Source organism: Ischnura elegans, chromosome 4 (assembly GCF_921293095.1).
Source record: "Ischnura elegans chromosome 4, ioIscEleg1.1, whole genome shotgun sequence".
In the NCBI taxonomy this organism is placed as follows: Eukaryota; Metazoa; Arthropoda; class Insecta; order Odonata; family Coenagrionidae; genus Ischnura; species Ischnura elegans.
Genome location: NC_060249.1, coordinates 28,254,005 through 28,281,348, shown reverse-complemented (window position 1 = coordinate 28,281,348; position 27,344 = coordinate 28,254,005). Strand labels below are relative to the sequence as shown.

Below are 27,344 nucleotides of genomic sequence, written 5' to 3'. Positions count from 1 at the left end.
TTGACCTAGAAGCTGTGAAAGGTCTACGAGTTAATTTTTTCGACACGCTTATTCACCGAACAGACAACCATGACCTGAAGATCAATTGAGTAAAAAGTTTCTACCTTTTCAAGAGAACTGACATGAAGCCTTGAGTTCACTTTCTAGCCTGTTTAATTATTAAGTCGGCGGGATACATCTCAAAAAGTGACGGACATTGATATGAACGCTGTGGAGACGTCTGAACATTTGGAAGTGACACTTTAAATCAAAGAAGAAATAAAGGTTAAAATACAAGATAAGGTAAACTTGCGTAACTCTGAATTTTGAAAGCGACTGGGAGCAATAAGTAAATTAAAATAACGTGAATAAGATGACATAAATTACATACTCAGAGCTTAAACTCAATCAGATATCACTAACTTTTACTACGTTGTAACGACATCGCTCAGGAACTAGATATACGTAAGGCTGCATGGAAAATAAACGGTAAAAGTAAATAAAATAAACAAAGGCTATATTTGAAACAAAACCGCAATACTAAGCAATTATTATTCCAAAGAAATTCAAGGAATCGAAAAGTAACTTTTTTATCCAATTGAATGCCATCAAAATTCCTGTAATAGAGCAGGAACAAATAATTCCGTATGGACGCAAAAGTGGTCGTTAGTAAACGAAAAAATCGGTGATTGGAATATTACGTTTAAACTTTTCTCTAATATTTATAAATATTTCTCCTACGTCAGTGATATTTAAAAATGCGATTAATTATCAGGGATAAATAAGATACAAACACAAATGATCATATTAGACAATCATCAAAATCAGTTTTAGATATATTTACATTAACTGGCGAAGTATTCAGCTGAACGGAGACAACTCAGAACTCAAGGTATTTTACGCGTTGGTGCTGAAAGTATATTGAAAGTGTTAAAAAGTATAGGTCTGAAAGTTAAAAATCTAAGAAAATCTCGTCAATTTTTTGGAAGGACATTTTGGAGACGTATTCAACAAAAGGAAGAAGGTAGAAACGAGAATGGGACTAATCCTATTGTAGTTAGTTATCGTGATGTGGACCCCTTAGTTAGTTGGCCCGAACTATCTGTACGAGTCTTCTCTTCACTTATTACCGTCGGCGTTCTTTGATACAGGTATCTTCGGCGCGTAAGTGCAATGAAAATATTGTTATTGGGACGCGACTTGTTAAATTAAATGCGAATTAAGTAATTTTATACCAACACTTCCTTAATTGTCTGAAGTTAAGTAATCGAAACTTAGCACCTTTGGTGTTACTGAAGTACGATTTAGTATGCATTTACTCAAATGCATTCGTCGTTACATTTCACTAACAAGGGGAGACCACGAAACTTGCTCCGCCTTTTTCAATGCCGTATTTTTTATGGCCTTCGGAATGGTGAACACATCCTTGAACTAGTAGTGGTTCCGTTGAATGGGCCTTAGTTTGGCTGTAATTAATTAATTTTCATGCGGTACTATTCACAAGGCACGTATAGTTCCAACATATCACAACCCTCAATAGGCGGGTTGGGTGGGGTAGTGATTACCGTTTACGGCTACCACCCGGGGGACCAGGGTTCGAGGCTTCGTGATGGTTGTATATTTTGTTGTCTCCCTTGTAATGCCCAGGTATCTTCAACAACGAAAAATCAACGAAACAACATTATGAATCACAACGAAGATATTTCTAGAATATCATTTAGAAATATAACATAATTAAAAGGTCTATTTATTTCATTTACTACATCTTTTTCTATCAAGCATAGTTTAAATAAATTACTTTCCTACCGTGCCTACCGTATTAAATTACATCAATTTAAAATGTATGTACACTGATCTTTTCCCTTTAATTATGGATTATTTCCAGGACCTCAAGTAATTTTAATTGCAGTTATTTGACAAAACGAAACTAAAATATCAAACTTACAACATAAATCAGGACCAAAATGCATATGTGAAATAGCAAGACTATTTGCCCGACAGTCTCAGCTAATCTCTGCGGCGAAAGGACGTCAGTTTGGGAAACAGGAACCGGGGAAACTGAAAAAAAGTTTCTTTGGTGATTGACCTCTGATTTAAGCCATCGGTTTCGCCCTATTAACGAGCATAATAACCGAATAAATAATGTCGGTATAGCACTTGAATTTATATTAGATAAAGGTAAGGTAAAACAAAAAATAACTGAAAAAGGTTCAAATACATTTGAAAAGCAAGTTTCAAAAGTTTTTTTCTAAGCGGACGCGAGGCCTTTAATAACACTTTTTTTTCAGAGAAAATAGGCTTTAAGCTTCAGGCAGGTAGCAGTTAGCAATTTTCGGGTTGACGAGGTCACTAGAAAGATTTCATTCCTAGAAAAGGGTGAGGCGGAAAATAACTTCTCCCTCTCTTAGCTCGACCTATCCATATTACCTTCTCTAAAGGCAATTATCTCTCCTCCCGCTGAGGACTAATCCATAGAAGTGACAGGAACTTTTCAAACAAGCTACTATCGCCAAGCCGTCACTACTCAACCCGTCGGCGCCGGCTCTACTACTATTGGTGAGAGCCTCCGGCTCATCTGGTCTACCATATCCCGCGGCGCTCGCCTCAACCCACGCTTGCGCGGTGTTCCCAACCTTGTCTCCCACGACCTCCTTTCTTTTACGATTTTCCACGCCGTTTTTCTCGGCTGGCCTACCCGGTCTCCCTTCAGAGTTGCGCGTCTTCCTCTCCCATCTCCCGAGTCGGGTGACGAAACGTAGAAGTCACTGGGACCAAGGTCCCACACCCGACGGTTGACGGACAGTATTCATTCGCGTGTCACGTCGCCTGGGCTAAGGTTTTCCGGGACGCCTGTGGAAGTCCACCGAATGACTCACAGTCAAAAGCGCATTACCCTCGATATAAGTGGGCACTCAGAGTCAAAACTACACAGCTGTCACAACTAAATGCGAAAAAGCAAAAAAAAAAACTTAACTCGCTAAAAGCATCCTCAAGAAGAGACAAATTAGCCTTCACTTTCCTCAAAGTAATAAAAGGGCAAAAGCACTAATAAAAGCGCTTTCAGGAATTTTTGTCCGACGTGAACAGATAGTGTCCTGGGTTCAATATTACCTAGAATAAACTGTCTAGAAAGTTGTGCGAAAAAATGGGGTTAACATACTTCAAGGTCGATTCACTGAAATAATTATTTTCAAGTTCTGAAATGATATTTCGCCAGTGAAAACCGAGCAAGCTAAGTAGCGATGTTACGAAGATAACTAAAACAGAATAGCACTTGAAAGGAGGCGATACAGATAAAAGGTGAGACGAATCGTTACTTCTCCATTTACATGAATAATTGCTCGCTTTCGCACACTCGAGATGGGCAACTCGAAAAAATGTTTAAATTTAAACGTTAAAAAAAAAAACGCTTTTGTTATCCGAGCAGGAAAAATTTGAAAAATAAATTTATCATGATATTTAGAGATTGAATTCTTAATTATCGTGATTGGTCACTTTTACCCTTATTGTTATTCTTTCTCAATGGGTTAGCTCTATTTGCAAAGGAAATGTAGTTTTCCTATTCTTTATAGGCTGATAAGTTTGTCTTTTATGCTTAGGGAAGTTCCTTCACATAATATGATGTGGACATTTTCGCCTAAGCAGAACACTACCCATAACCTTAAAACTGAAATTGCTTTACATTTCATAATCTAGCTACATGTGAAGTTTTACGACCTCCATTCACTCTGCAATCAATTTCCAAACAGGCTTACGAGAGACTTCGCGATTCGACAACGCAATTGAAGTCTTACGCGATTAAGACTGCCACAGCCTTCCCTCTGGAAGCAGACTATGAAACTGTTTCGAAAGTTAGGGGCATGTGGTTCGCTGGTGGTTGGATTTTATGTCGCTAGGTTGAAAAAAGTCAGAAAAAAAACATACGAAATATTTTTTGTACGTATGATTTGAAAAGAACGTAAAAAAAACATTTTTCATTCCCTTGATATACGGCGCTTTTCATTTTATAGACCATCAATATGGCAATCTGAATGGCTTCTATTGCATTTTATCTGCCTTAATGGCCAATGAAAAATATATTTTTACAATTTTCAAACCGCATTCACATAAAAACATTTATAATTATATGTGGTTCACTATGTCTATGATTAAGGGGGAAGTTTGGTCGAGTGCTTGGGCGCTAAATTCCATACTTAAGGAGTTAGTTTCCTGATGAGTAAAAAATGCTTTGCATTGAATATTTGTTAAGGGGGATACCATTATTTAGAAAATTGATACGGTTCACTGATAGCCGCTCTGATTCAAATGCTACGTAGCAGTGGTTTTTCTTGACATGGTCTTTTCTTTTTCTTTTGTTGAATTTTGAAAAATAAATATAAATAACTAATGCAAACGAGCAGGTACATTTGGTGGTGCAATTAAATTTCTTGTGGAAAAAATGGCTTTTTAAAAAAGTTTATGGCGCCATCTTGAATTGAACCAGTAGTTCATTCTCTTTGAAGAAACCGAATTAAGTTTAACAAAAATAAGGTTTTAAATGACCATTGTCACCAGATATATATACACGTAATTTTATCCAGCCATTATTAATTATATCAAGGATGTTGACATCGGTACCATACCAATCACAAAGACGACGCATTTGTATCTTTATTCGTTGAATGAATTTGCAATAAAAATAAATATTTACACTAAATTAAATTATTATTATTATTCATCCTTACTCACTGGAGCTTCTTGTAGATACTCGCAACGCCTTTTATATGAAATAACTTTACTCCTTCAAGTTCTCCAGTAATTCCTTGCCAAGTTATAAAATACTTTAATGGAATAGGCGAAGTATATCGAATCATGAAAGACTTAATATATTTCAAATACAATATCATTCTATCACCAACTATCACCGTAAGAATCGTCAGGCAAAGTGCTAGGTAGCACAGATATTTAAAATATTCTTTCATAGGCTTTCCTTTGTCAGAAATTATGAAATTAAAATCCACGTAAACTTATTCAAAATAAATTATGAGAGAAAACTGGAGAGATCAAGTAAGAATTCAAACGTAGGAGAAGTAAAAATGCAATTGGAAATAAAGAAAAAAAACTTTGTAAGGTTCACTGTTATTTAATTATGGGCACGACCCGGGTTTCGTAACTTGGTTACATCGTCAGGTTTATTTCCAATAGCTTTATTTCCAATATGGAGAGGTTTAACAAAGTAAAGCCTGAAGTTATTAGTTAAAAAATGCAATTATTCGGAATCAGCTGTTAATTCACATTAATATATGAGGGTTTCGATAAGTAAGAGTAGGAATGTGAAATGGTTAAGTAGTTAATCTGATGCTTATCCACGATAACTAGAGATTGGAATTTGTACATGTGTGGCCATAAAGAGCTTCGATGGAATACCAAACACTCAACGGAAGAATATATCTCCACTTAAAATGAAAAACTTCAAGTGTCTCCAAACATTACGATTTTCCGGTTTCAAGAGCAGGACTCAGTTCTGCAAGCAATATGCTTCCGACCGCAAACAAATAGAAAGCAGGAAACCGCCTGAGACGAAAAAAGTATAGACTTCCAAAATCGAGGAGATACAGCTGCCTTGTTTTTTGCCGTAGAACAGAAGAGAAGAAATCAAAAGTTCAAGTTTATTACACCATATTTTATAGCTGAAACTCTTGACTACTTAACGGGGTTTCTAGAGTGACAACTATGGCAGTATACATTAAGAAATAACTGAAGCACACACTGCTTAATTGCTAAATGCAAAGCACTACATCTGTCTACTTAATTTTCAAGATTACTTTCAAAAAATCTATTAAAAAGGCTGAAAAGACCTATGGCAACTCCTACAGGAGAGAATACCATTGTAGTTCCCCTTTTATTGTTACCACGGAACTAATAGGACGCGTAACGACCTCAAGGTTTTAATTAGTATCATGATTAATACAATGAGAACACTTTTACAAGGAAGTAATGGTGTAGATTTAAGAATAACGTTAGGACCTTGGACTATCGAGAAAGTTGTTGGATATCCTTCAAGAGGTCAAGGTAAGCCCTACGGCTATTCACCTAAGCCGGCTGTCAGAACCAGAAAAGGTAGGCAGCTTTAAGGGCAGGGGAAATTTGACGACCAAATCAAGATATGGCGAATGACAGGACATGCAGACTCGGAGGAAAAGGACACAATAAACATACCGGAAGGGAATACGTAAGTGGCGCTTTTACACAGCATGAAAAATAGGTTCGCGAACAAAAAAAAATTCGTTGGCACAACGGGAGACCGTTTTTATTGTTAAAATAGCAACAAGTATCGGATCGAGGGTAATTTTAACGTCAGAGCATGAGTTTTGACAATTTTGACAAGAATACTGAGCCCTATTCGGCTGCACTGTCTCCGATATAAAAGCGTCAGACAAACCAATTTTTTTCCACTAAGTAAGCTCTTCCTGTTTCCGTCTTATAATGGCCGTAAATATAGCCAAACAGATTAAATGAGATTATAAATCAGCAGACGTCACTCCCTTATTTTTCCTGAGGTGTCCACTCAGCGAATAAATAGTCAAATAATAGGAGACGCTGACAGAAATACTACGATATATAATCTGGATGGCAATTCGATTGCTTGAATTGAAATCGCTCGAGATTATGGGGTTAATTAGATTTTGAAGTCGATCACTAATAGCTGCCCTTCAAGGGCGTACCCAGGATCATAACTGGGAGATTATTTCCTTGAAAAATAGTTTTATTTTAGTTACATATCTTATACTAATACATATAATTTTTCATGGGTTTAAAGAAAATTTGTTGAATACTTTCGTTTCAATTCAGTACTGCTTTTTCTCAAAGACTTTTGCAATTTTTGCTTTTATAGTGGGGCAGCAGCCCCCCCTGCCCCCTTGCTGGGTACGCACATGCTTCCCTTATCTTCCTCTCCGGCTCAATTTGGAGAAAGGTATGAAAGTAGTTGAACCAACTCATGTTTCATCAAGAAATACTAGGTTATAGCATGGCAAACTTTCTCGTCTTCGGGCTGCATCAATATCTTTTCGAGGCATCCTTGACGGCGATCAAAAGCGAGAGTAAACGATGTGCATTCGAGGCGACCTCTTGACCCCTCACCTCTCCCATGTCGTGCTAACCCCCTGACCTTTCTCAAAGCCACCTTATTCACCCTTGCCATTCGTCAGCATCCTTCCCGTTCGAAAACAACGCGTATAGACCATCAAACAGAATGGGGCCTCACATTATAAACATTATGGGGCCTTACATTTATCACATTATAGTTGTGCTCCGCGCCGCGAGCATGGGTGAAATAGTGGATTCTCGTTCCTACATCGATATGCACCTCTATCTTAAGGCCGTTTTACACGGGGACCGGAATTGCACAGGTTAGAACTGCATTAATGGCGTGGAATTGCGTGAATACATGAACGAAATTAGAACAGGGGCTATTTTTCCATCTCATGTCCACGCATTCTCGCATGTGTGCTAGCAATTCATCGCCTTACACGACTCAATTTTGACTACGCCTTCGTACATACGTCAGATTGTGCAAGTATGTGCCCCGAGTAAAACAGCCTTTACTGAAGACTTCAACGCAATAAGGTACAAAAATTTTATCTTTGATGAGGAGTGGAGGCTAAATCAATGTATTGTAAAAGGAAACTCCATATTTTTTCATATTTAAAAGTACATATGTAATTAAAAACGTTAAGGAAGTACGATTGCACTAGTACATGGATATGATTTAGTAATAATGTTCGACGAGATATAAACATTATCAGTTTTCACAATAATTTGATAACACTAATAAGAACAGTAAGAGGTCTTATGGGAAGGGTGGCCACTTCTACATTACGTTGAAATGTTCCGACTTTTCCGGCCTACTTTTACTATTTTCCAAACCTCTAAGTAATACGTGTTTCATGGAATATTATCTTCACTGGCGTTTGAAATGAGATTAAAATCACTTCATTATTAATCTTAGCATGAATCGATCACGGTTTTCATAAAATCAATTTTAACTTTAATTATCATTCAAATGGACGATTTAACTGTACAGTGACATGCTAGGAATGGTATGTTCAAATATCGAATCGAGGTATGCACAAGAGAATAAGGAAATATCACCATTTGACTTGTACAGGAAAGGTGATATTTACTATGTTGACTTTATATTCGTCTTGAAATTTGTTCACTTTCCAGACACATGAAAATACTCCGACTTAACAGATTTTACAGAAAAAGGACATTCTGAATATAAAATCATCAAGGAAAACACATTAACAAACTACGCACGCAAGATGAACCCTCGCAGTGAGTCGTCAGAGTGAACATTTTATAAAGCAACAAATTCGCGGTGCCAAAAACACCTCACAGGTATAGAAGTGAACATTTGAGGTTGCCAATCCACCAAAGAACCTAGGCGCAGGAAAATTAATAGTTACTCACATCATTTAATTATAAATGTTTACTAAATTCTCTGACACATGAAAAATTCTCATCCACTTTACCTAGCGACGATACACATCATCAATCTACAACATTTTACCATTCATTGGAAACATGTTATGAGAAACAACAATTATTCCTATCAATTTGATTAAAAAATGCAATTCACTACATATTTCTTAGGAAATGAAAGGGAAAAATAGAAATGTACCCCATTTGAAAAATTCAGCAACTAACTAACCGGTAGCGTCCAGAATTCTGTTACTTCTTGAAGCAACTCAAGTAATATAAATTAATAGCTTGAGGCGTGACTTCGTGAATTGCTTCATGCGAAATAAAAAAACTTTGTAAATTTCAATTATGATTTTAATCGTCACTGTTGTTGTTACCTACTGAACGATGAAACTGGTTGTTATGAAAATCACATGAGAAATTCTAAACGTTTTTTTATTTAGCATCAAGTAAAATACGTATTACAGATGATTAATCCCACGTAATATAGACATAGATTTCGAATGAAAACGGCGTTAGTGAAGTGGATGCAAAATATATACTGCCTCCCAACTACATGCTAATTAAGGAAATGTTTTCACCTGCAAGGTTCAATTCGCTTTAAGGAGCCAAAACAGTCGATACGTTTGCCAATTAATAATCTTTGAGAAGCAAAATGAAAATAAAAATAAACGTATAATAACGCCTTCATACGTATGATAACACGTACGATCCGTAATTGCATATTTCACAGGAAATATTCCCCAGTTTTTTCGATCATTGTGAATTTAGAGTTATTTTTTTTTGTTTTAATAAGTTCAAGTTAATTAGTTTCATTTAGAGTCATTACTTCTCTCACAGCCCTGACCAAATGCTTACCTGAAATCGGGTATGAAACGGCTCTCAACGTTACAAATACGGATTATGACGGTTACTTGCTTGAAATCTTTTTTCTATTCAATGGAACCGGTAATCCTCAGCAAAAATAATGGAAATGGCCGGCGAGAAAAATAGAATGACTCTTCATTTATCACGAATTGATAGGTTAAAACAAAAATACAAACCTGGAAATAGCTACGCTTATCACATTTCCGGCACCGCTAGTCACCTTAGATACTAGTAATCAGAATTCGCTTCACATTTTATTTCTCCGAACAGGGATACTCATATGAGGTCATTTTATTCGTGATGTGTTCATGTTTAGATTCGCGCGATACTAACTTAATATAGATAAATAATACTGCCACCCTTGAACTATGCTTTATCTGGCGTGATAAGGCATAGTTCAATTCAAACCCTTGTGAAACGTACTTATTTCCGCCTATACCACATTCTGAAGTCAACATGCAGCAGGCCGTCCACTTTGCAGCCCAAACCAAAAAAATTAAATGAAATGAGACACGCTTATATTGGAAGGAAGAAAACGAAGAAAAATATTTGACTATAAATAATTCCCTTTGCTTAACAACCGCAGAAATATTAGGTAAATAACTCGATCACATTCAAGTCTCTGCTTGCGGAAAATGTGAAGGCCGATGATAAAAACGTGGCCAGTATCGCTATACTTAACTTATAATTATTATATTTTACAAAGGGATATAGAGTAGATAGCTTTTCGTAAATGTTAAATCTTTGGAAATAAAAATTGAAATAAAATCTCCCGGCATCAAGTAATTAACCGGCTTCGAGCATCTGTTAGTATTCCACAATTAATTAGAAATCATCGCAGGTATGAGAGTCCCTCAATGAAAAATTCTTTCCTTCGAGACACTATTGAGGGCAGCGATGACAGGACATGGGCGCTTTAGACGCTACTTGCACCTGAAACTCCACAGGGCGAATATTGAGGTGACGAGAATGGGGAGACATCACAATCTGTCAGAGTTTCACAGACTCATGGACTGCGATCAAGGCCGCTTCACACCAAGCCTCTAGCACACGTGTGGGGGAATGAGGATATTCAAGTTGTTATCTTTGACGCTTTACTTACGGCCCGATGAATTCTAGACAGGAGGCAGGATGAGAGGAAACGGCTTCCATAAGGCGGCAATCCACGGCAATAAACCGACTAATAAAACTTTGGGAGAGCAATAAACGGCAAAAAGATCGTCTAAGAACAATATTCACAGTAGTGTTACTCACGAAGTAAGTAGGTTGAGGCATAGAGAACGGGAATTGGATCATACAGCGCAATCTTGATTCTAAGTCGAATAATTATCTAAATACAATGTCAGCTTGAATGACCCGTGGTACCAGGAAGTAGCCATCACAATTTCTATGAGCTGCCTTAGGTTATGATTGGCCAACATTCTTAATCGAAACCAGGTGTACAGATGATTAACGCTGTCGACACCACTTTGTGGGAATATATACATGAGACATAACCCACAGAATGAAGACTCAAAAAGAGGACATGCAGAAGTTGGTAAACAGGTATTAATAAAGGCTAGAGAAGTTGGAAAAAACACTAAAATAAAGGGAAATCATACTTAATTCTTAAAATCAAAAATTGCCAAGTGTTAACGCAAACTCACACAGCGGAGAGAGAAGTGGGGCTGCGGGGTCAAATTAACGAACAAGTGATCGAATCAAAGCAAAATTTACAACCGGGAATTATGAGTGGATTCAAATCTGGGGACATGTTAACGTAAGAAGAGAGTAGCAGGGTGGTATAGAAAATGACCACATTGATTAAAGATCTTCCTTTCCACAACTGCGCTTCCTCTGTCAGTCGTATCATCTACATAAAGGATAAATGCAATATTTTTCAAAGAATTAAAATAACGTATGCAATTTGAGCGTTCAGGGCGTTCGATTTGAGAATCAAATGATCGGAAGACAAGTGTCTCCAACCATGAATTTCCATCGCGACAAAAAAATCTCTCGTTGTCTTCTTGATTTCGAGCAATTGTTGTTGTCCACTCTATAAAAATTATGTCTTTACCAAGAAGATAATCTCAGATAATCTTTTCTAATATTCTCGGCAAGCTACAATTCAAAGCATGACTGCAAGGTCACGACTTCCTAAATTCTGCGAAAAACAGAATAGACGTGCCTCAAATCTAAACATAAACAACTTCAACAAAAGGACGTGTATATTGCTCAGACTACCAAGATCTTGATATTGGAGATAATACTAATCCATAAAAATAAGCGTGAATGTAAAATAAAGCTTAGTCAAAAATACATTTAAAATATTTATTAACTGTGACTAACAGAGGAGTTAAGAAGGTAAAATTAAAGTTTTACTTTACTATATTTGAAGGTAGATACGCTTGGACCGCTTGCTGGCGGGCGAGGGAATGATGGAATCCACAATCGAGGGAACGGAAGGAAAATACATTCTTGAAGTCGCTGCTATCCGAACATCAAATGCCGAAAATATGAGTAACGCCTTACGTACAAAATAATGCACGCATGAAAACAGCGGAAAAAATGTTTTACGAGTCCGAAATATTTATGACCGAAAATATTTAATTTTGTATGAAGTCACCAATCGAAAATAGACTAGCACATATGCGATTCCGTAGCAATACAGGGCAAGCAACATACATGGAGCTCGCTAATTATGATTACACTTTGCATTTACGATCCAAAATTTAACAACATTTCGAGGGTTCATAAGCCTTCACATCCATATTTTTATCGCAAAAATCGCTAATTGTAAATTCAATGTCATAAAATAAACTATAGAAAATTTTAAAAACAGTTGTTGGCCGATGATGTCACTCCAAAACGAAAAAAAATGAACACCAATAAAGCCTTGCTTCATGTGGATTTGCGAATTTAAATTTTTAGCATTTATGGGAGGCTTACGTCAGAATCGAATATAATGAATGCATCTACTCTTCACCAAACGAAATCTAAGCATTAAAAAATGCCATAAAGCCCACGCGAATAACATAATGAAATCCCTTTCTTTTTTGCGGCGTCTTTGAAGGATCGAAAACATTTCTAATCCCATTTTTTATTACGCAACTCAAAGATGTATAGAGAAAAGTTTAAAAAATAGAATTTATAGAAATGGGCTTTGATATGAAACTAAGGATAAAATCAAATTGATTCGTCATGACCGTATCAGCAAGTCCAGCAATCACAAAGTTAGGCAAAACGTTTCAATTTCATGGAATCCTCTACCGACCGGCTATTTTTCACTACCTGATGATAGTCAATAGTAAAATCCATGATGCCTTTTGTTTAATGCGGAAAGAACAAATTGCGCTGGCAGCGGAAATTTTGGATACCCTATAATAAATTATAGCTATATATTAAATCTTCATAAAAAATATTTACACAAAAAAACATGCAAGGTTCTAAAAAAGAGGTGCCCATGGGAGGGTGAGGAGTTAATGGCCATTGCAATTTTGAGGTGACGGGCTCGTAAAGGAATATTGAAGGAGTTGCAGTATTAAAATTAATATAAGAAATTACAATAAAATTATAAAAGATGGACGAAGAGTGGCACTCGTTACAGAAAGCAACCGAGAGGCATGCCAATAAAAAGTTTTCGGAAGGGGGTGGGTGAATCATCCGTTTTAATGGGGTCTTTAGATTTTGAGGGGGGGGGGGGGTAGCGAGCCATGGGAGGGTCGAGCCCCTGCCTCAAGAACACTGCCATAATATATTTTATTGCTCTTTCAGTGTGGAGATCATTAATTGCTATTAATGAGGATTTAGCTAAATTGTGAAATTCATATTTATAGCGATACGAACCATTTTAGAACTGTTATTCAAGGAAAACTTAGCAAAGTGAAGAACAACCCACCCAACTTCACACGCCGTGGCACGCCAGGATGGAAGTAGTCGAAATTCACACCACATAAAACATTTTGCGTTAACCGTATTTAACTTAAACAAAAACTCGACGGCGTGCGAGTATATTTTGTATAATTAGGATGATTATTATTAGCAAAGTTTTTTTTTCTTTCACCTTAACCCAGTTGAATGACGAACTACACGATATACGAGCAATACAAATATTCTCCTGACTACAAGGGGATCAACAGCATTCAAGAAGTCACGACTAATACGACATGAAAGGCGTTTCACAAAAATAGTATTTGACTGCGGAACAGGTTACGCAGGAAATTCGAGTTCCACATCCTTATTTAGGCTCTAAAGTCTTATTACCGAAATGAAGGTCGCGGGCTTGAATCATTCATAAGCGGGGGTAGGGGGGATACCGAAGCGATATAGACCACTGGAGCGTCAAGATGTTTCGTAATCTTGAATCCCACAAGCCAGTAAATAGCAATATTTTGTTTACTCCGGGATATGGTAGTCAATTTATCGCTCCAAGACAGCATGGATCAATGGCGCCACACATTTTAGCCGTGTAAGTGGTATTGAAAACACGGTGATTGTGAAGAAAGGAGTAGCGCGAGTAGAAAGATATTATATAGATTCGATGAGATCCTGACCATGTGCAAACGAATACTCCAATCGATTTAAGCTCAAGTCACTACTCTGAACAACGTGTTAAAACTGACGCATGGCGTGTTTTCTTAATGACTTATACCATAAAAAAGTATATTTTATGGCTTACTAGAAAACACTTTTTCTGCAGCTTAAGAAGCACCAACAGGTTACTAATAAGAACGAGGTATATCACGAAAACATAACGATTAATAAAAGATGCCTCAAAAGAATAGTCTAGAGAAACGGGCCACCAACGAAAGTGGAATTTTTAGCAGACGTTATTTACATTTCGCATACAACATTATTTCGCATCACACGATTGGAAAGCATTTTCGTATACTCTTCCTAAACGGAGCCCGTGAGGTTGAAACGTGAACAGAGAAGATCTTAACCAAATAACATTTTTGGCGGGGTTATTCAGAAGAGGGCAGAGGGATGAGGAACGATTAAAAATGTATTTTCCAAACAGTTCGGGGGGTATTTGAACCAATAGAAACCCTCCATCACCACACCCCGCTCGTTACAACCTTGGATAAAGATTATCTAACACCTAAACGCAGTACTCTATAGAAAATCGCAGATAAATCAATGGGGTATATCACAATATAGCAAGTAATGCATGCTTTCCGCTGGGGCGAAAATTGCTAGTTGAACGAAGGCTCACCACGTGCGTCTGGATGATGGTGCTCTCGCCTCCCGGTGAGTCCTGCTCCTCAACGGGCTTGCCTGCCGAGTACGCCACAAGGGCCAGAAGAACTGCCGCTAACCCGTACGCCATGGCCAATGTCAAGTGTCTCTCCCTGGAGGAGTGGGCTTCGGGTGGAGACTCCAGGGTCTTTATTGGGGAGACCTGGAGATTAGACGGGGGAGGGGAGGGAGCGGGTTTTTCGGTAAAGCAAGGGATTTTGGTGAAAAGTGCCGGAGAGGGGAGGGAAGGGTGTTGGAAGGGGAGGATGGGAAGAGGTTTCGAGAGAAAGAGGGGGAGGGGAACCTCCCGCGGGCGACCCAGCAGCTAGCACATGGGGAGTTTCGCGTCTGTCGCAGAAGCCTCGCGGAGGGCAGAGGTGGGAGCGAGGAGCTTGAATCGGCGGGTTAGGAGAGCGCGCGAAGACCTCAACGTCCGCCGCACTAGGCGATTGCCAAGCCACTGCACGGATCGCCTTCTGTGATAGGAGGATAAAGGAGAAAGGTCGGACGTGTGGCGATTTTATTTTTTCGCACGCGCGAATACGGTGAGGGGAATTATACCGGGCGTCCAGCCGGAAGGCTTTGTTTCCTGAAAGCACTTGTGGGCCGGGATAGCAATAAAAATTTTTGACGCGGAGCGAAGAGAGACACACGAGATCGGAACAACACTGTTCGAAATTACTGTGCGAATAGTTTAGTTTGAGAGGATACATTTCTCTCTCATGACAAGTGGTATTTTTTCCTTTCTGAAGAAACATAGTCGTTTAAAACTTGTTTATTATCTGAAAATGTTCGGGGTAGATTATAAAGAGGAGCTTGTACAAAATCTGCCTAAAAGTAAATTATACAAAAATTGCATCTGAGAAAATCAATCGGGAAAAGTCATCAATGTTGAGATTAGTTTGACGCACCTCTCCACTCAATTCTTTTATCGACTAATCTCCTAACGCCTTCATAATTCTTCCGCTTTACATTCTTCATTACCTGGTGTATGTATCTCATCCGTGGCCGACCTCATCCGTTATTCCCTTGCCCACCATCCCCAAACCGCTAGACGCACTCGGTAGCCGTAAGCTTAGCTGCGAGATCTGAGGTGATACTGAGGTGAAATTTTCACATTTGCGATAAAGGAAATGTTGACCAAGATTATGTACCAAGAAAATTTCAATCTCCGGAGCGTACTTAAACTGCTCCGCTTCAACGATGAAATCCGAGCGGAGGAGCCCTCCAAGTCCCTGTATTTGATGCAAAGAGAGCGGTACTATTAATTTTTCCGCGGAGATACTCCATAATTCCCATGCTCCATAAATCCCCATTCGAAGTTATTTATTGCATACTCTGAAGGTGCCATGAAAATAATTGATCTTCATCTGAGAATTGAACTATAACCTGAAATAATGACGATACTAATTGGGCGAATGCGAAAAAAGTAATATATTGCATCCATTTTGTTGACCGCGATGAAACAAATTTTCCGATATATCCCTGATTAGGATTTACAAAGAAATCGAAACGCTGGCTATACTACATAGCCTAACTCCCAAGGAAATTAAACAAAATCTTAAGAAGTGCGGTAGTAGTACATGCTATCGTGCAACGATTAAAACGAGCTTAAACATTGCTAGATATCTGGGACATAAAACCTGCATAGCAATTAGGGAGTAAACCGAAAGGGCGATCGCAACAATAGTGTCGCCGGCGATCCTCATACCATGAAAGATCAAAGGTCTTCCCCTGGCCGCTAAATTGATTAAAAGTCCGGCGAAACGACATTATCACTAAAGCATGATTTGATGAAAAAGGTTGTGGGATACTTATATTGCAGCTAAAATACTTTTCCGCGGCTTGTAATGCCGACGGTTCTAATAGTTTGCGAAGGAAACTATCAACTACTGAAAAATGGCATTTTCCAGCGAAATTCCAATGATTCACTCTAAAAAAAAAAATCCTATTAGGTGTAGGTAGTGGATAGATTTTAAAGATCAATAATTACGGAAAAAAACAGGTATACGGTTTATCATTCCTATCGAGACCTTACAATTGTAAACAATAAAAGCCGCGGTTTCCAAAATGACTCTAGGAGCTTGGATGATAAAGAAGCGTTTCTATTTTTTCTTGAGTTCCAACAAAAACTATTTGTTTTTTACATTATCAATGAAAATCATGTTGGAAAGATTGTAATTAGTTGCATGTTAATATAATAAATTTGAAATATCATTACCTCATTAGGGTTCCTCAACTTAATTCCTTATTTTATCAATCATGGAGCTCCATTTTTCCGCACAAAATGGTAATTTCTGCAATGTGGTTCCGAAGAGGGTGAACAGAGAATTCTGAAATTTTAAAAACGAAAGTAAAATTATTCAAGTGTGTATTAATTATAACACACTAATTGCAGATTCATTGTATGCCGATCAGTAACAATCTGTGCTATTTTCATGCAGAACTCACCTGAAATATACACTCTAACTGCCACACTTTTTTCTCAATATTAGCCAGTCAAATTACCCATATACGATCCAACTGTTCTGAATTACAATTAAATAATTTCAATACGCATACATTCTAATCTTCCCTAACATCCCATTTTATCGGATAAAACGAATGCAATAATTTTCTCCATTGTAAAATGCCCTGTCATTCGTTAAAAATTTCCACCGAGAAGTAATTAAAACGATCACAATAATTTATGCAATCCTCATTCCCAAAAGGAATGGGAGATCATAGTGATTAAAATACAATTACAAACTCAATAAGAAACACAGCGTCATGCATAATTTCTAATGAGGGTTTTATTCTCGTTCACGGAAGCGAAGTTGTTCTACCAACATCTATCTTTTGCCGCAGACAGAGATTTTCAGCTAGCATCCATCTCATTTGCATGATGGCAAAAAGCCAAACTTCCGTGAATTCCTGTGCGTTTGACACATAATGCGCCATTGGGTTGCGACATCAATGATCACAGTTTTTCCACACCATCAAAACAAACTGAACTCCTATTCCCTCGATTAAGAAAGGTGAAATTTATTCAATCGGAAATTTCATTTAATCACTACAATCAGAATTGCTTCATAAAGATTTTTACCTTTCCTGCATTTTCCTCGAATAGACAAGACAGTAGTATTCAAAGGTATAGAGATTTAATTTTTCAGAAACTAAAACTTAAAAATTCTTTAATGCAATAAAAGTATTCTCCAAGAAGAAATAGTTAACTTAAAACTACGCAAAAGTTATTTTGAATAATTTCTAAGTAATGAATGAAATTCAAGGACAAATTTAGTTCCTCTTTCCCTATGTGAACATTATTACGATGATGAATCGATGTAAGGTTATGATGGAGCAAGGTATAAGGGCCCCAAACGGAAACATGCCTCGAACTGCCTAAAATTTCAAGCTACACTTATATCCGCAGCTATCAGACACTCACTGTTCTTCTGAATACAAAAAGAATGAACAAGTAAAAAAGTAAACTTGATCACGCTTGTAGCGAACTTGACTCTATGCCATGACTCTACAACTGCACGAATGCGTTAAATTAGCCAATCGATTAACTTCCGCCGTCAGAGTTAAATGCACCAAGACTAACTCAAACATAAAACGCCAGCACTTATTTATTATCGAAGCAATCGACGAGAGCTTGAAGAAAAAGAAAACACATTTGGCTATATTTCAGAGCTTGCAGGATGAAATTGACGATAATGAAGCACTCAAGGACAGTGGGAGAGGGACGGAACCTGTATTTTTGACGCCGCTGGAAGGTTGATTCCAGAAATCTCAGGTTCACGGTCACCGAAGTCGAAATTCTCAAACTTACCAGTCTTCCAACGTAACTTTTGCAGCATCCATTCCAATTCTTCAAAGACCAATTGGAAAATGGTTTGCGATGGAATCCACAATGGGACACCCATGCCTAGATAAAAAATACTGGTTTCCGTGAAGTACCTATACGTCGCAGGCAAAGAATGTTTTATAAGGTACTTCAGCAGTGGCGCCGACTCCATGGGGCCTGAGGAGGCCCGAGCTCCCTCAAAAATTCGTTATGGGTGTAAGGAAAAAATGTTTCAGGCTTGTCGATTTTCCGCGGAGTGTCCAGATATCGAGATTCGAGTTATCAGGGTTCTAATTTTGACCATATGACTCTTCTAAAATGCTTAAAACTCACCACTTAAAAAATTTCCCGGGGCAAGATTCCCGGTTTGGCCCCCCCCCCCCCCAATATTTTGTGTAAGTCAGCATCCCTGTACCTACTTCACAGCTTGGACATTTCACTAAAATGACCAGTTACTCGCTTAAACATTCTTGCATAACGGTACTATGCCCGAGCTACTCGAATTTTTACTAAATTTCTCATTTACCTCAGCCCTCAAAGACTGACGGAAGTTCACTCGCAGATAAATGCGACCGTGAGATACCCTCGGATGATGTGTGCGGTGAAGAATAGGCATAGGCGGATCTGGGGGGGGGGGCACGGGGGCACGTGCCCCCCCCTCGACCCTAAAAAAATATGCAAGATTTTTAATACGGTCCCGTTATCATTGTGTTCGTTTTGTATTACGGGGTATCCTTGAGTCCCCCCAGAACAAAATCTTGGATACGGCCTTACTTGTGCCCCCCTCCCCCAGAAAGAAATCCTGGATCCGCCCCTGAGAATAGGGTTGGCAAGTGAAACGAAACGAAAGTCAAGACCAGTAAAATTTCAATAGTTTCGTTCCCGGGAATGTAGAAACGAAATTGGATTTTAACCCAGGGAGATAAACTCAGGGTCGAAACGAAATCGGAGTCCTAACTACTTCGGATCGAAACTAAACTAAAACTCTGGGACGACACGAAACGTAGATAATGTTTCGCACCGCAGGGATCACGTGCTTCACCTCCGAACAGTTTAGTTTCGATCCACACACCAGGTACGAAGAACGGTTGAATGAAGTAGAGGTTCGGCCAACCGGCATTAAATGCATGGGGCATTGAGGCACTCATATTACTACCACTCAGAGGAAAACGGTGAACGCAAACTCGCCATTCGATTTTTAAGCTCAATTTTTTAACATCTCCACACGCATGTCAAACGTGAAGGGTCGAAACTATTCCCTCTTATCCAATCAACTTCTGGGATCGAAACTTTACAATGAGCAGCGGAGTTGCAATTAATTTAGTTTCGTTCCCGGGAGTAAAATTTCGTCCCGCATCGAAACTAAACTCCTTGGTGATTTTAATTTCGCATTTCAAGAGTCAACTTGGAGTTTGAGACAGAATGGTATCCGAAATTGGATGGGGGGGACCTCATTTGGATAGAGTACTCCCGAACATTTTAGGGGGAGAGAGCGGAGTGGCATTAGAACCTCGGCCACTCTACGGCCTTGAAGTAGAAGGAAAGATAGCCGACGGTGGTTATATGCCAAGGTTAACCTACTAGCCTATTGACTACAAACACAGAAACTTAAGTTAAGAAATTTCGCTAATACCTATGCATTCCACGGAAATATTTTTTTTTATAAAATACTATAACAAGTACCTTGCAAGTGCACTGACAAACCGCTATTGCGCACAAATGCGGCACAGAACTTGAGGAACAAGCGAATTTGTGACCTCTTGTTTACCATATTCCGATTAGATATTGAATTTCCGTCATCAAAACTCGCACATGTCTAACCCCAAGCAGTAATTTTTCACAAAAAGGGCTGAGCAATGAGCTGGAAACTTCTCATGATTGTCAATGTAAGTAACTACTAAAGGCTACCTACTAAAGGTGAAAACTTTAATTTATACATATTTACACACAAAAGAAAGCTAATGCGCAGCGGTGTTAATAGAACTGTTGACAATATGCGAGACCTTTGTCAATACTCGATGTGGAGCGGAACGAGGATGCAAAGGAAATCCAAAACACCAGCGAAGATGAGCGCTCAGGGATCCTTAAAATAATAAGGCCAGGTTAACGCTCTGTAGGACAGAGGTGGGTTAAGGGGGAAGTGAGGGCGGCCATAATTCCTGGAAAGATTTAATTATGTAAGTTATTAAGGCGGGTCTTCAAATAAAGTTTTAACTTAGCTAGATCAACAAACAAGGTTTAAAGATAATTGGAGAATATCAAAAAGCTATATGGATAAGCAGATACATTATTGCTAATGGGGTATAGCATATCATCAAGGCGCAGTGGAAATTGGTGCACCGCCTTCACCAAAACCATGACCTTAATTCGCCCCTGCGGCAGTCCAAAGACAAATGAGTACCAAGTGTTAGGAGTGTAAGCCATAATAATATAACCCAACCTTAATCAATTGCAGTTCACAGCAGCACCTCAGCAGTTCACAAAATACGTGGAACGCCTCAGAACTGATGTCGCGTCGGTTTCATAAGCCAGCGTGTTGCTCGAGTAGATTAAAGTGCCCCGTCTTCACGCCCCAAAAACACCATTTTAAATGGGAAACAGTCCGATAAGGCCACCCGTTTCACTCATATCAGAACGGAGAGAAAAATTTAACAAAAATGGAGATACTACAACAACTGAAAGACAAGAAAAAGGGTGATTGATGCAAGTCAAATGGTTCTTTTGAAGGGCTAGCAAAAACTCAAAAATTTGAAAATAAAATCAATTAATAAAAAAATGAAGACATTTGAAAATGAAGTTTGCCATTTGTTGGTGGTGCTACACCTACCCTCATTATTTTATGATAAATCGATATTAATTATGTTAATACGTAGTTTCTCACACCGAGAATGGCCGACATTTCACACAAAAGGCTAGTCAACCGACCCACCCACGGATATAAAACCAAATTATGGAATACGACACCTTTCTCGATCGAATTGAAAATCAGACTGCCAGCAATTATATGCATCCATACAAATATCGATTGAATCATTCCGTCATTCATCTAGGTAGGCTGAAATATGTCCTAAGTTTATAGCGGAGCGGATGTATGCGAGCTATTTTCCACGTTACGAACCCCCTTATACCAAATAAAATTAGTCATCTCATCTTTATTTGAGTATCTTGCTGAGGTGCCGCCAATACAAAGGTAAGTCTGATGTCCGACCGAGTTCTAGCGAATTATAACGTCGGACAAGTCCCTCTCCATTAAGGAGAATTGAAAATATTAAAAAAATCAAACTCCGCACAGTGGGCTAGAATCGAAAAAGGCTGGCCAAAACCTCAAAAATGATTTTTTTTTGAGCAAGGAAGTTGAAAATTCGCATACATATATTCTCGAATAAGTTGTGCATAACTTGCTGGATTATTTCTTTCCTGTGCCTTCACGTTAATTATACATTTAAGGTCAAATTTGAACAAATTGAGCGAAAAACGACATCCCTAGATTTTTTCTGAAATGAAAAATTGTAACTTTTTTATTTCTGAAAGTGCTAATGGCTGTATTTCAGATGGGAAAAAGTGTAAATTGTGTTGTTTTTGTTCGAGGGTGGTCGTTTTTCGCTAAATTTGTTCAACTTTGAACTATTAACGTGAAGGCACAGGGAAGAAATAATCTAGCAAGTTATGCATAACCTATTTGAGAATATGAATGCGAAGTTTCAACTTCCTAGCTCAAAAAATCATTTTTGAGATTTTGGCTAGCTTTTTTCGATTCTAAAGGCCGTTTTACACGGTACACGGAATTGCGCAATCTGACGTACGTGCGAAGGCGCAATCAAAATTGCGTCGTGTAAAGCGGTGAATTGCTAGAACACATGTGAGAATGCGTGGATGCGAGACGGCAAAATAGCCACTGTTCTAATTTCGTTCATGCATTCGCGCAATTCCACGCCATTTTAGAAATTAATGCAGCTCTAACCTGCGCAATTCCGTGCCTCGTGTAAAACGGCCTTAACGCATTGTGCTCCGTCACGGAGGAGTCGGAAAAGGCACTGGCTCACGTAACCAAACTAGGAGTGCCGAATTTTCTTACGATCGTGCGATCAGTGAAGGCCATCGAGTCTAACGACGCAAGGTCAAGGCAAGGCACGGGTAAAAGTGGTGAACCCTCCTACGATCCCAAAAGCCACAACTTCATCTGCCCCTGTTCAATAACTACGGCGAAATGATTGACCGTGTTAAAGCGACCTTATGCAGCAGTAGCAGCTGGTCTCTTTGTTTAGTTATACAGCACTGTCGGCAAATAACCATCCATTGAATTTTGAATACTACCTTTAAGGCAAAGAGTGTGTTATGATTTAGATATACCGGGACAAGCCACGGTAATAACGTTCTCGGATGTCACCCGCAATGCACAAATTGTACGAAAAGTCCAAAGGGAAAAAAATCATTCACCTTGACCGGTATTCGAAACTGGATCGCCCACAGGGAAGAATGACGCCTTGGTAGCTTAACTGGCTATAGCACTCGACCGGAAATCAGGGGATCCGGGTTCGAATCCCGGTCAAGGCGAATACTTTTTTCCCTGTGGAATTTTCGCGCAAAGAGTGTTGATTCTCGCCATGTTTCTACACCCGTAACGATCCACTGCAATCTGACAATCTACTCCGAGAATCTGAATTCATTTACATGGAATTATAAGAATAGGGTAGTTTCCTTCATCAAAGAAAACGAAAGGCATTGATTGCGATTCGTTACCCACCATTAGTGTATTCATAATACACAAATTATTTGGTTTTTGAAATACCGGTTTAGACGAATGGCAAGGGTCAAATTTTATCCTCATTTGAAAAAGGCCAGATTGGCGCCCATGCGATTCCACTCCGCATGACGTCACAGGGACCTAGTTTCTACACGAGAGGATAGGAGTTATACATCGTCTGAGGTTACTAATGCATGCATGAGGCACAGAGCTCCGGGAAACATGTCTTAATAATCACCTATTAAAACTGGCTTAGTTCGGAAAGTTTTCTTCGTTTGATAAGGTATTAATAAACCTTTTTTAAGCCAAGCGCTACCATCCAGCAAGGTACTCAGCTATCCGCTAGCATCCTGCGACGTATCAGCGCTAAGCCTCGCCTCAAGGTCACCTCACCGGGCGGGAGGGGGAACCAGAAATACGACGTACGGAGATATTTCCCGGCATTCATACTTAAGCGTCGCGTTTTCGCGCGCTTGAAATTTTTCACTTTTCATTTAATCGCGAAAAATAGATGTTGTCATTTAAAAATCCAAAAGCGTGAAATACGTATTCCAGGAGTAATAATCTTTCGATTTAAGGAATAAAAAAATAATAGGAAACCACCCTATTCATCACCAGTTATATTGAGCACAAAAAGGTAGAATTATTATGGTTAACTCGAGTCATAAATCTGCAATTGGAGATGACAATTATGACAGCAGCAGTGGTTACCAACTAACAGAGCTTCAACTTAAATTATCTCCTTCTCCGAGACAATAACTAATAACTTTCAATGTGCAGCGGATCTAGCGTAGGGGTGAACCCCCCTCGGGTATCTTGGTACTCTAAATACAACCTATCCCTTCGTAACCTCCAATTTTTTCTCTCCCACGAAGAAAATCATTGATCCATTCCTGTTCCACTGATGGCATAGTGTACATTTTCTAAGAATGGATGATACTGAATCGACTTCTCCGGGACCTAGTATATGCCATTGCAGGTTTTGCATTCATTGAAAGCTATTCACATTCACCTTTAGCCCCATTTCTCAAGGAAAATTAAAATCACTTAAGCAAAAAATTCTGTTTAGGGAATCTATCAGTTCCAATGGTTTTGACCATTTATGTGTGGATTGAGGTCATTGTTTTGGTGGATTGTTTAATTACTTTTGGCAAAGCATTGATTGTATACCATGCCTCTCAGCAATAATGGGTATAGCAGCTTTTAGACATTCATCAATTATTATTTTCAATCACTTTTTGTTATGCTGGTAAAATAAAAAATTTCATTGGACATTACCATCTATTAAAATTTCCAAAAATTTTAAGGGTGCACCCACACCTCCAAGTCACCAGAGCCACCAGTAAGACTAGAGCCAAAACCGTGTTGGAATACCATAGCAATTGCAACATCAAGGGGCAAAGGACAAACCAATTTGATTTTCTGTATTGAAATTCTGCTTCCAGTAAAATGTAGTGCCAGGATTAAGTTAACACATTCCGTGCTGACAGTTTTTTTTGGAGAAAATGCCCTGTGGCTGACTTTTTGGCAAAAATTTGTATTTTTTTTAATTATTATTTTAGCAACTTGATCTTATGAATTATGATTCTTGGAACATGTTTTCACACTTTTCTTCCAAAAGTAACACTTCATTTGTAAAAAATTTGAAATTAAAATTTTCTAAGTATCCTGTCAAACTTGTGATACCTTCCCGCGACACACCAACATGTTTCCGATATTTCTTTGCTCTTTGTCAGTACTGTAGCGAAAATCCGTTCAGACTTTCTGGAAAAAAACTAATGAAAATAATAATGCAGCTAATTTTAATTTTTAAATCTGGAAATGATACATTTAAATATGATTTTAAATGTTTTATTGTACTAAAGTAAATATTGCGAGTATTACCAATATTTCCTGCTAAAGTATTGTTCCCTATGACGGAAAATGCGACTGAACGATATGACATCCTCTGGAAAAGATTTTGTTATGATATACATTGGTTTATAAATGAAAAGGAAAATTTGTATCAATGAAGAATTATTGCAATGAAACGTATTGTTTTACAAATCAGAAATTGACTAGCATAATTAGAATAATTTTTCATTTACTAATTACTATGCATCAAATAATATAATTTTTTAAAAGAAATATTTAAATAGAAAATATTAAAGGTATGCAGTAAAAAAATATTTTTTTCCCATGGGTAAATAATTTTCTGCATAACAAATTCTAGTGATACTTCTGGAAACAGTCAAGACACAATTGAGGCTCAGCCAGGCAGGTGGGGCTATAATATGATGTGTCCTGGCGGACATTTTTCTTGAAGCACTGCCTACATCTCTTCTGTTTTAGTCTTTTCTGTCTATCATGTTTTTCATATAATCGGGGAAATTTCCTAATAAGCCCTTGGTTTTGGATCAGGCGGGCTAGGATGACAGTCTCTTCAAAGGAGCCGAAGGTCGAGAAAGCACAGATATAGCCATAAGAGATTCAATGATTTGAATTCGAAAGTCGATGAGAGGAATTTTCTTTGAATAAAAATAACGGTGCAGTAACAGTAAGTTCAGTAGGTGGATTCCCAATTTTTAGTACCATTTGATGAATTTCCTATCAATGGGAAAGTAAGACATCATTTTATCCCAATGATCGATGCCACAATTGTATTGCTCTATTCAACCACCGCCTGAGGCTTTCTTGGCGTGCACCCTCATATTTTCGTGCATTCAATCATTTTTTTGCACTGAATTCAGCGCTGATCATCCGCACTTCCCTCTAATCCTTTCACCTTAGGATACAGATTTCATCCTCTGAAAAAGCCTCCACCAACTTACCATTCTTTAATACCTGGCAGAGCACCACAAGAGGAATACCTTTCTTGCCGCTCCTCATTGTCCCTGTCACATTAGTTTTCCCACTTGGATGGAATCTAGAACTGGCTACACTGTTATAAAAGTTATTCATATAAAAGGATTGGCCGCAGTCAAAATGATCCTCCGTCATTTATCATCTTCTCTTCATCTTCTCATCGCCCTTTTCCAGACACTTCCGAGTTGGAAGATGCTTGGTATTCGAGGACTTGCAGTGCCAAACACTTGGATTTCGTCAACATATACAACTTTATTGCGTACCTTTAATGCTTTCCCCTCATATATTCACTATATCCCAGCCTATCTCTCCATGGAACTGTAGACTCTTCCAAACTCAGGTCACGTGAGGGGGTCACTACTTTGTCCATTTTTTCCTTGAATGCATCTATAAAGGGGCTAATTTTAAATAATCAGTCGGTCAGAGGAGTGTTAGAGTCAGAGAACGTAGATAGGTTCCCGTTGATTTGAAGGGCTTGGAGAATTGACATGAATTGATCACGCGACTTCTCCCTCCTGAAGCAATGCAAGCCATATAAAGGATAATTTTTTCTGCTAGAATCCCCTTTGTAAAACCAAAGCGATCACGCTCTAGCTGCATTCACGGGAGTACCATGTTTCTGTTTTCCAGTTTGCGACCAAACTCCACGATCATGGATACACGTCCTGCAGCACTTGCATCCCGGTCAACTTGTGTGATATGCAACTACATGGCATAGTTTCTGACGTCTAGCAGTGGTTTTGAAGTATTCGCGCAAACCACTTTCCTGCATCCGTGATAACTTTGGATGCAGGAAAGGGTTTGCACGGATGTGTAGTTTTTTTAACCAGGCCTTACATGGAGCATTTATAGTACGAGAACATACAACCATGTTATTGCCGATAAAAAGATCGCGAACTGGCGAAGAATGCTCTCAATGAATCCAGGAAGCACTCTAAAATAACAGAATAATTGCATATATAATAATAAATTTTTTTTTAAAATTATGAAATACCAGAAGTTCGGTTTATCCGTGTTTTCTGATTACATACTCGTGCCATCTCTCCCCATCATTAGCCTGGATAATCGGGAGTGTGCTGTACTTATTTATCGAATGACACTTTACTACCTAATTTGAGACTGAGCACTCCATGTTAACTTCATCTCTAACAGATCGCCAGCAATTACAGAGGTTAGGGTCTCTTGGTGAAGGTTTTACGGCGATGGAAACTCTCGCTATGACGAGTGCCAACACCAAAAGGACCTCGCAAAAACAAATTTTTTTACATGCTAATCATAGGGTCAATTGACAGTGCTTCGGCTATCTCTCGCTATGGCGGTGGTCTTGCAATAGCCTATACTCGCTTTAACGCGGTTCCACTGCATTTAAAACCTCATACAAATTCAGGGACCACACTA

The 27,344-nt window shown here is 38.6% G+C and overlaps 1 protein-coding gene across 1 annotated transcript in view; it reads right to left on the bottom strand.

The window, feature by feature from the left end:
• LOC124157190 (venom acid phosphatase Acph-1-like) overlaps positions 1-14,982 on the bottom strand; it is a 43,842-nt gene extending 28,860 nt beyond the window's left edge. Inside the window, exon 1 of the mRNA XM_046531728.1 lies at positions 14,507-14,982. Within this exon, the coding sequence (XP_046387684.1) occupies positions 14,507-14,620 (114 nt within the window). The 5' untranslated portion in view covers positions 14,621-14,982. The remainder of the gene's footprint in view (positions 1-14,506) is intronic.
• Between the last annotated feature and the right edge of the window lie 12,362 nt (positions 14,983-27,344).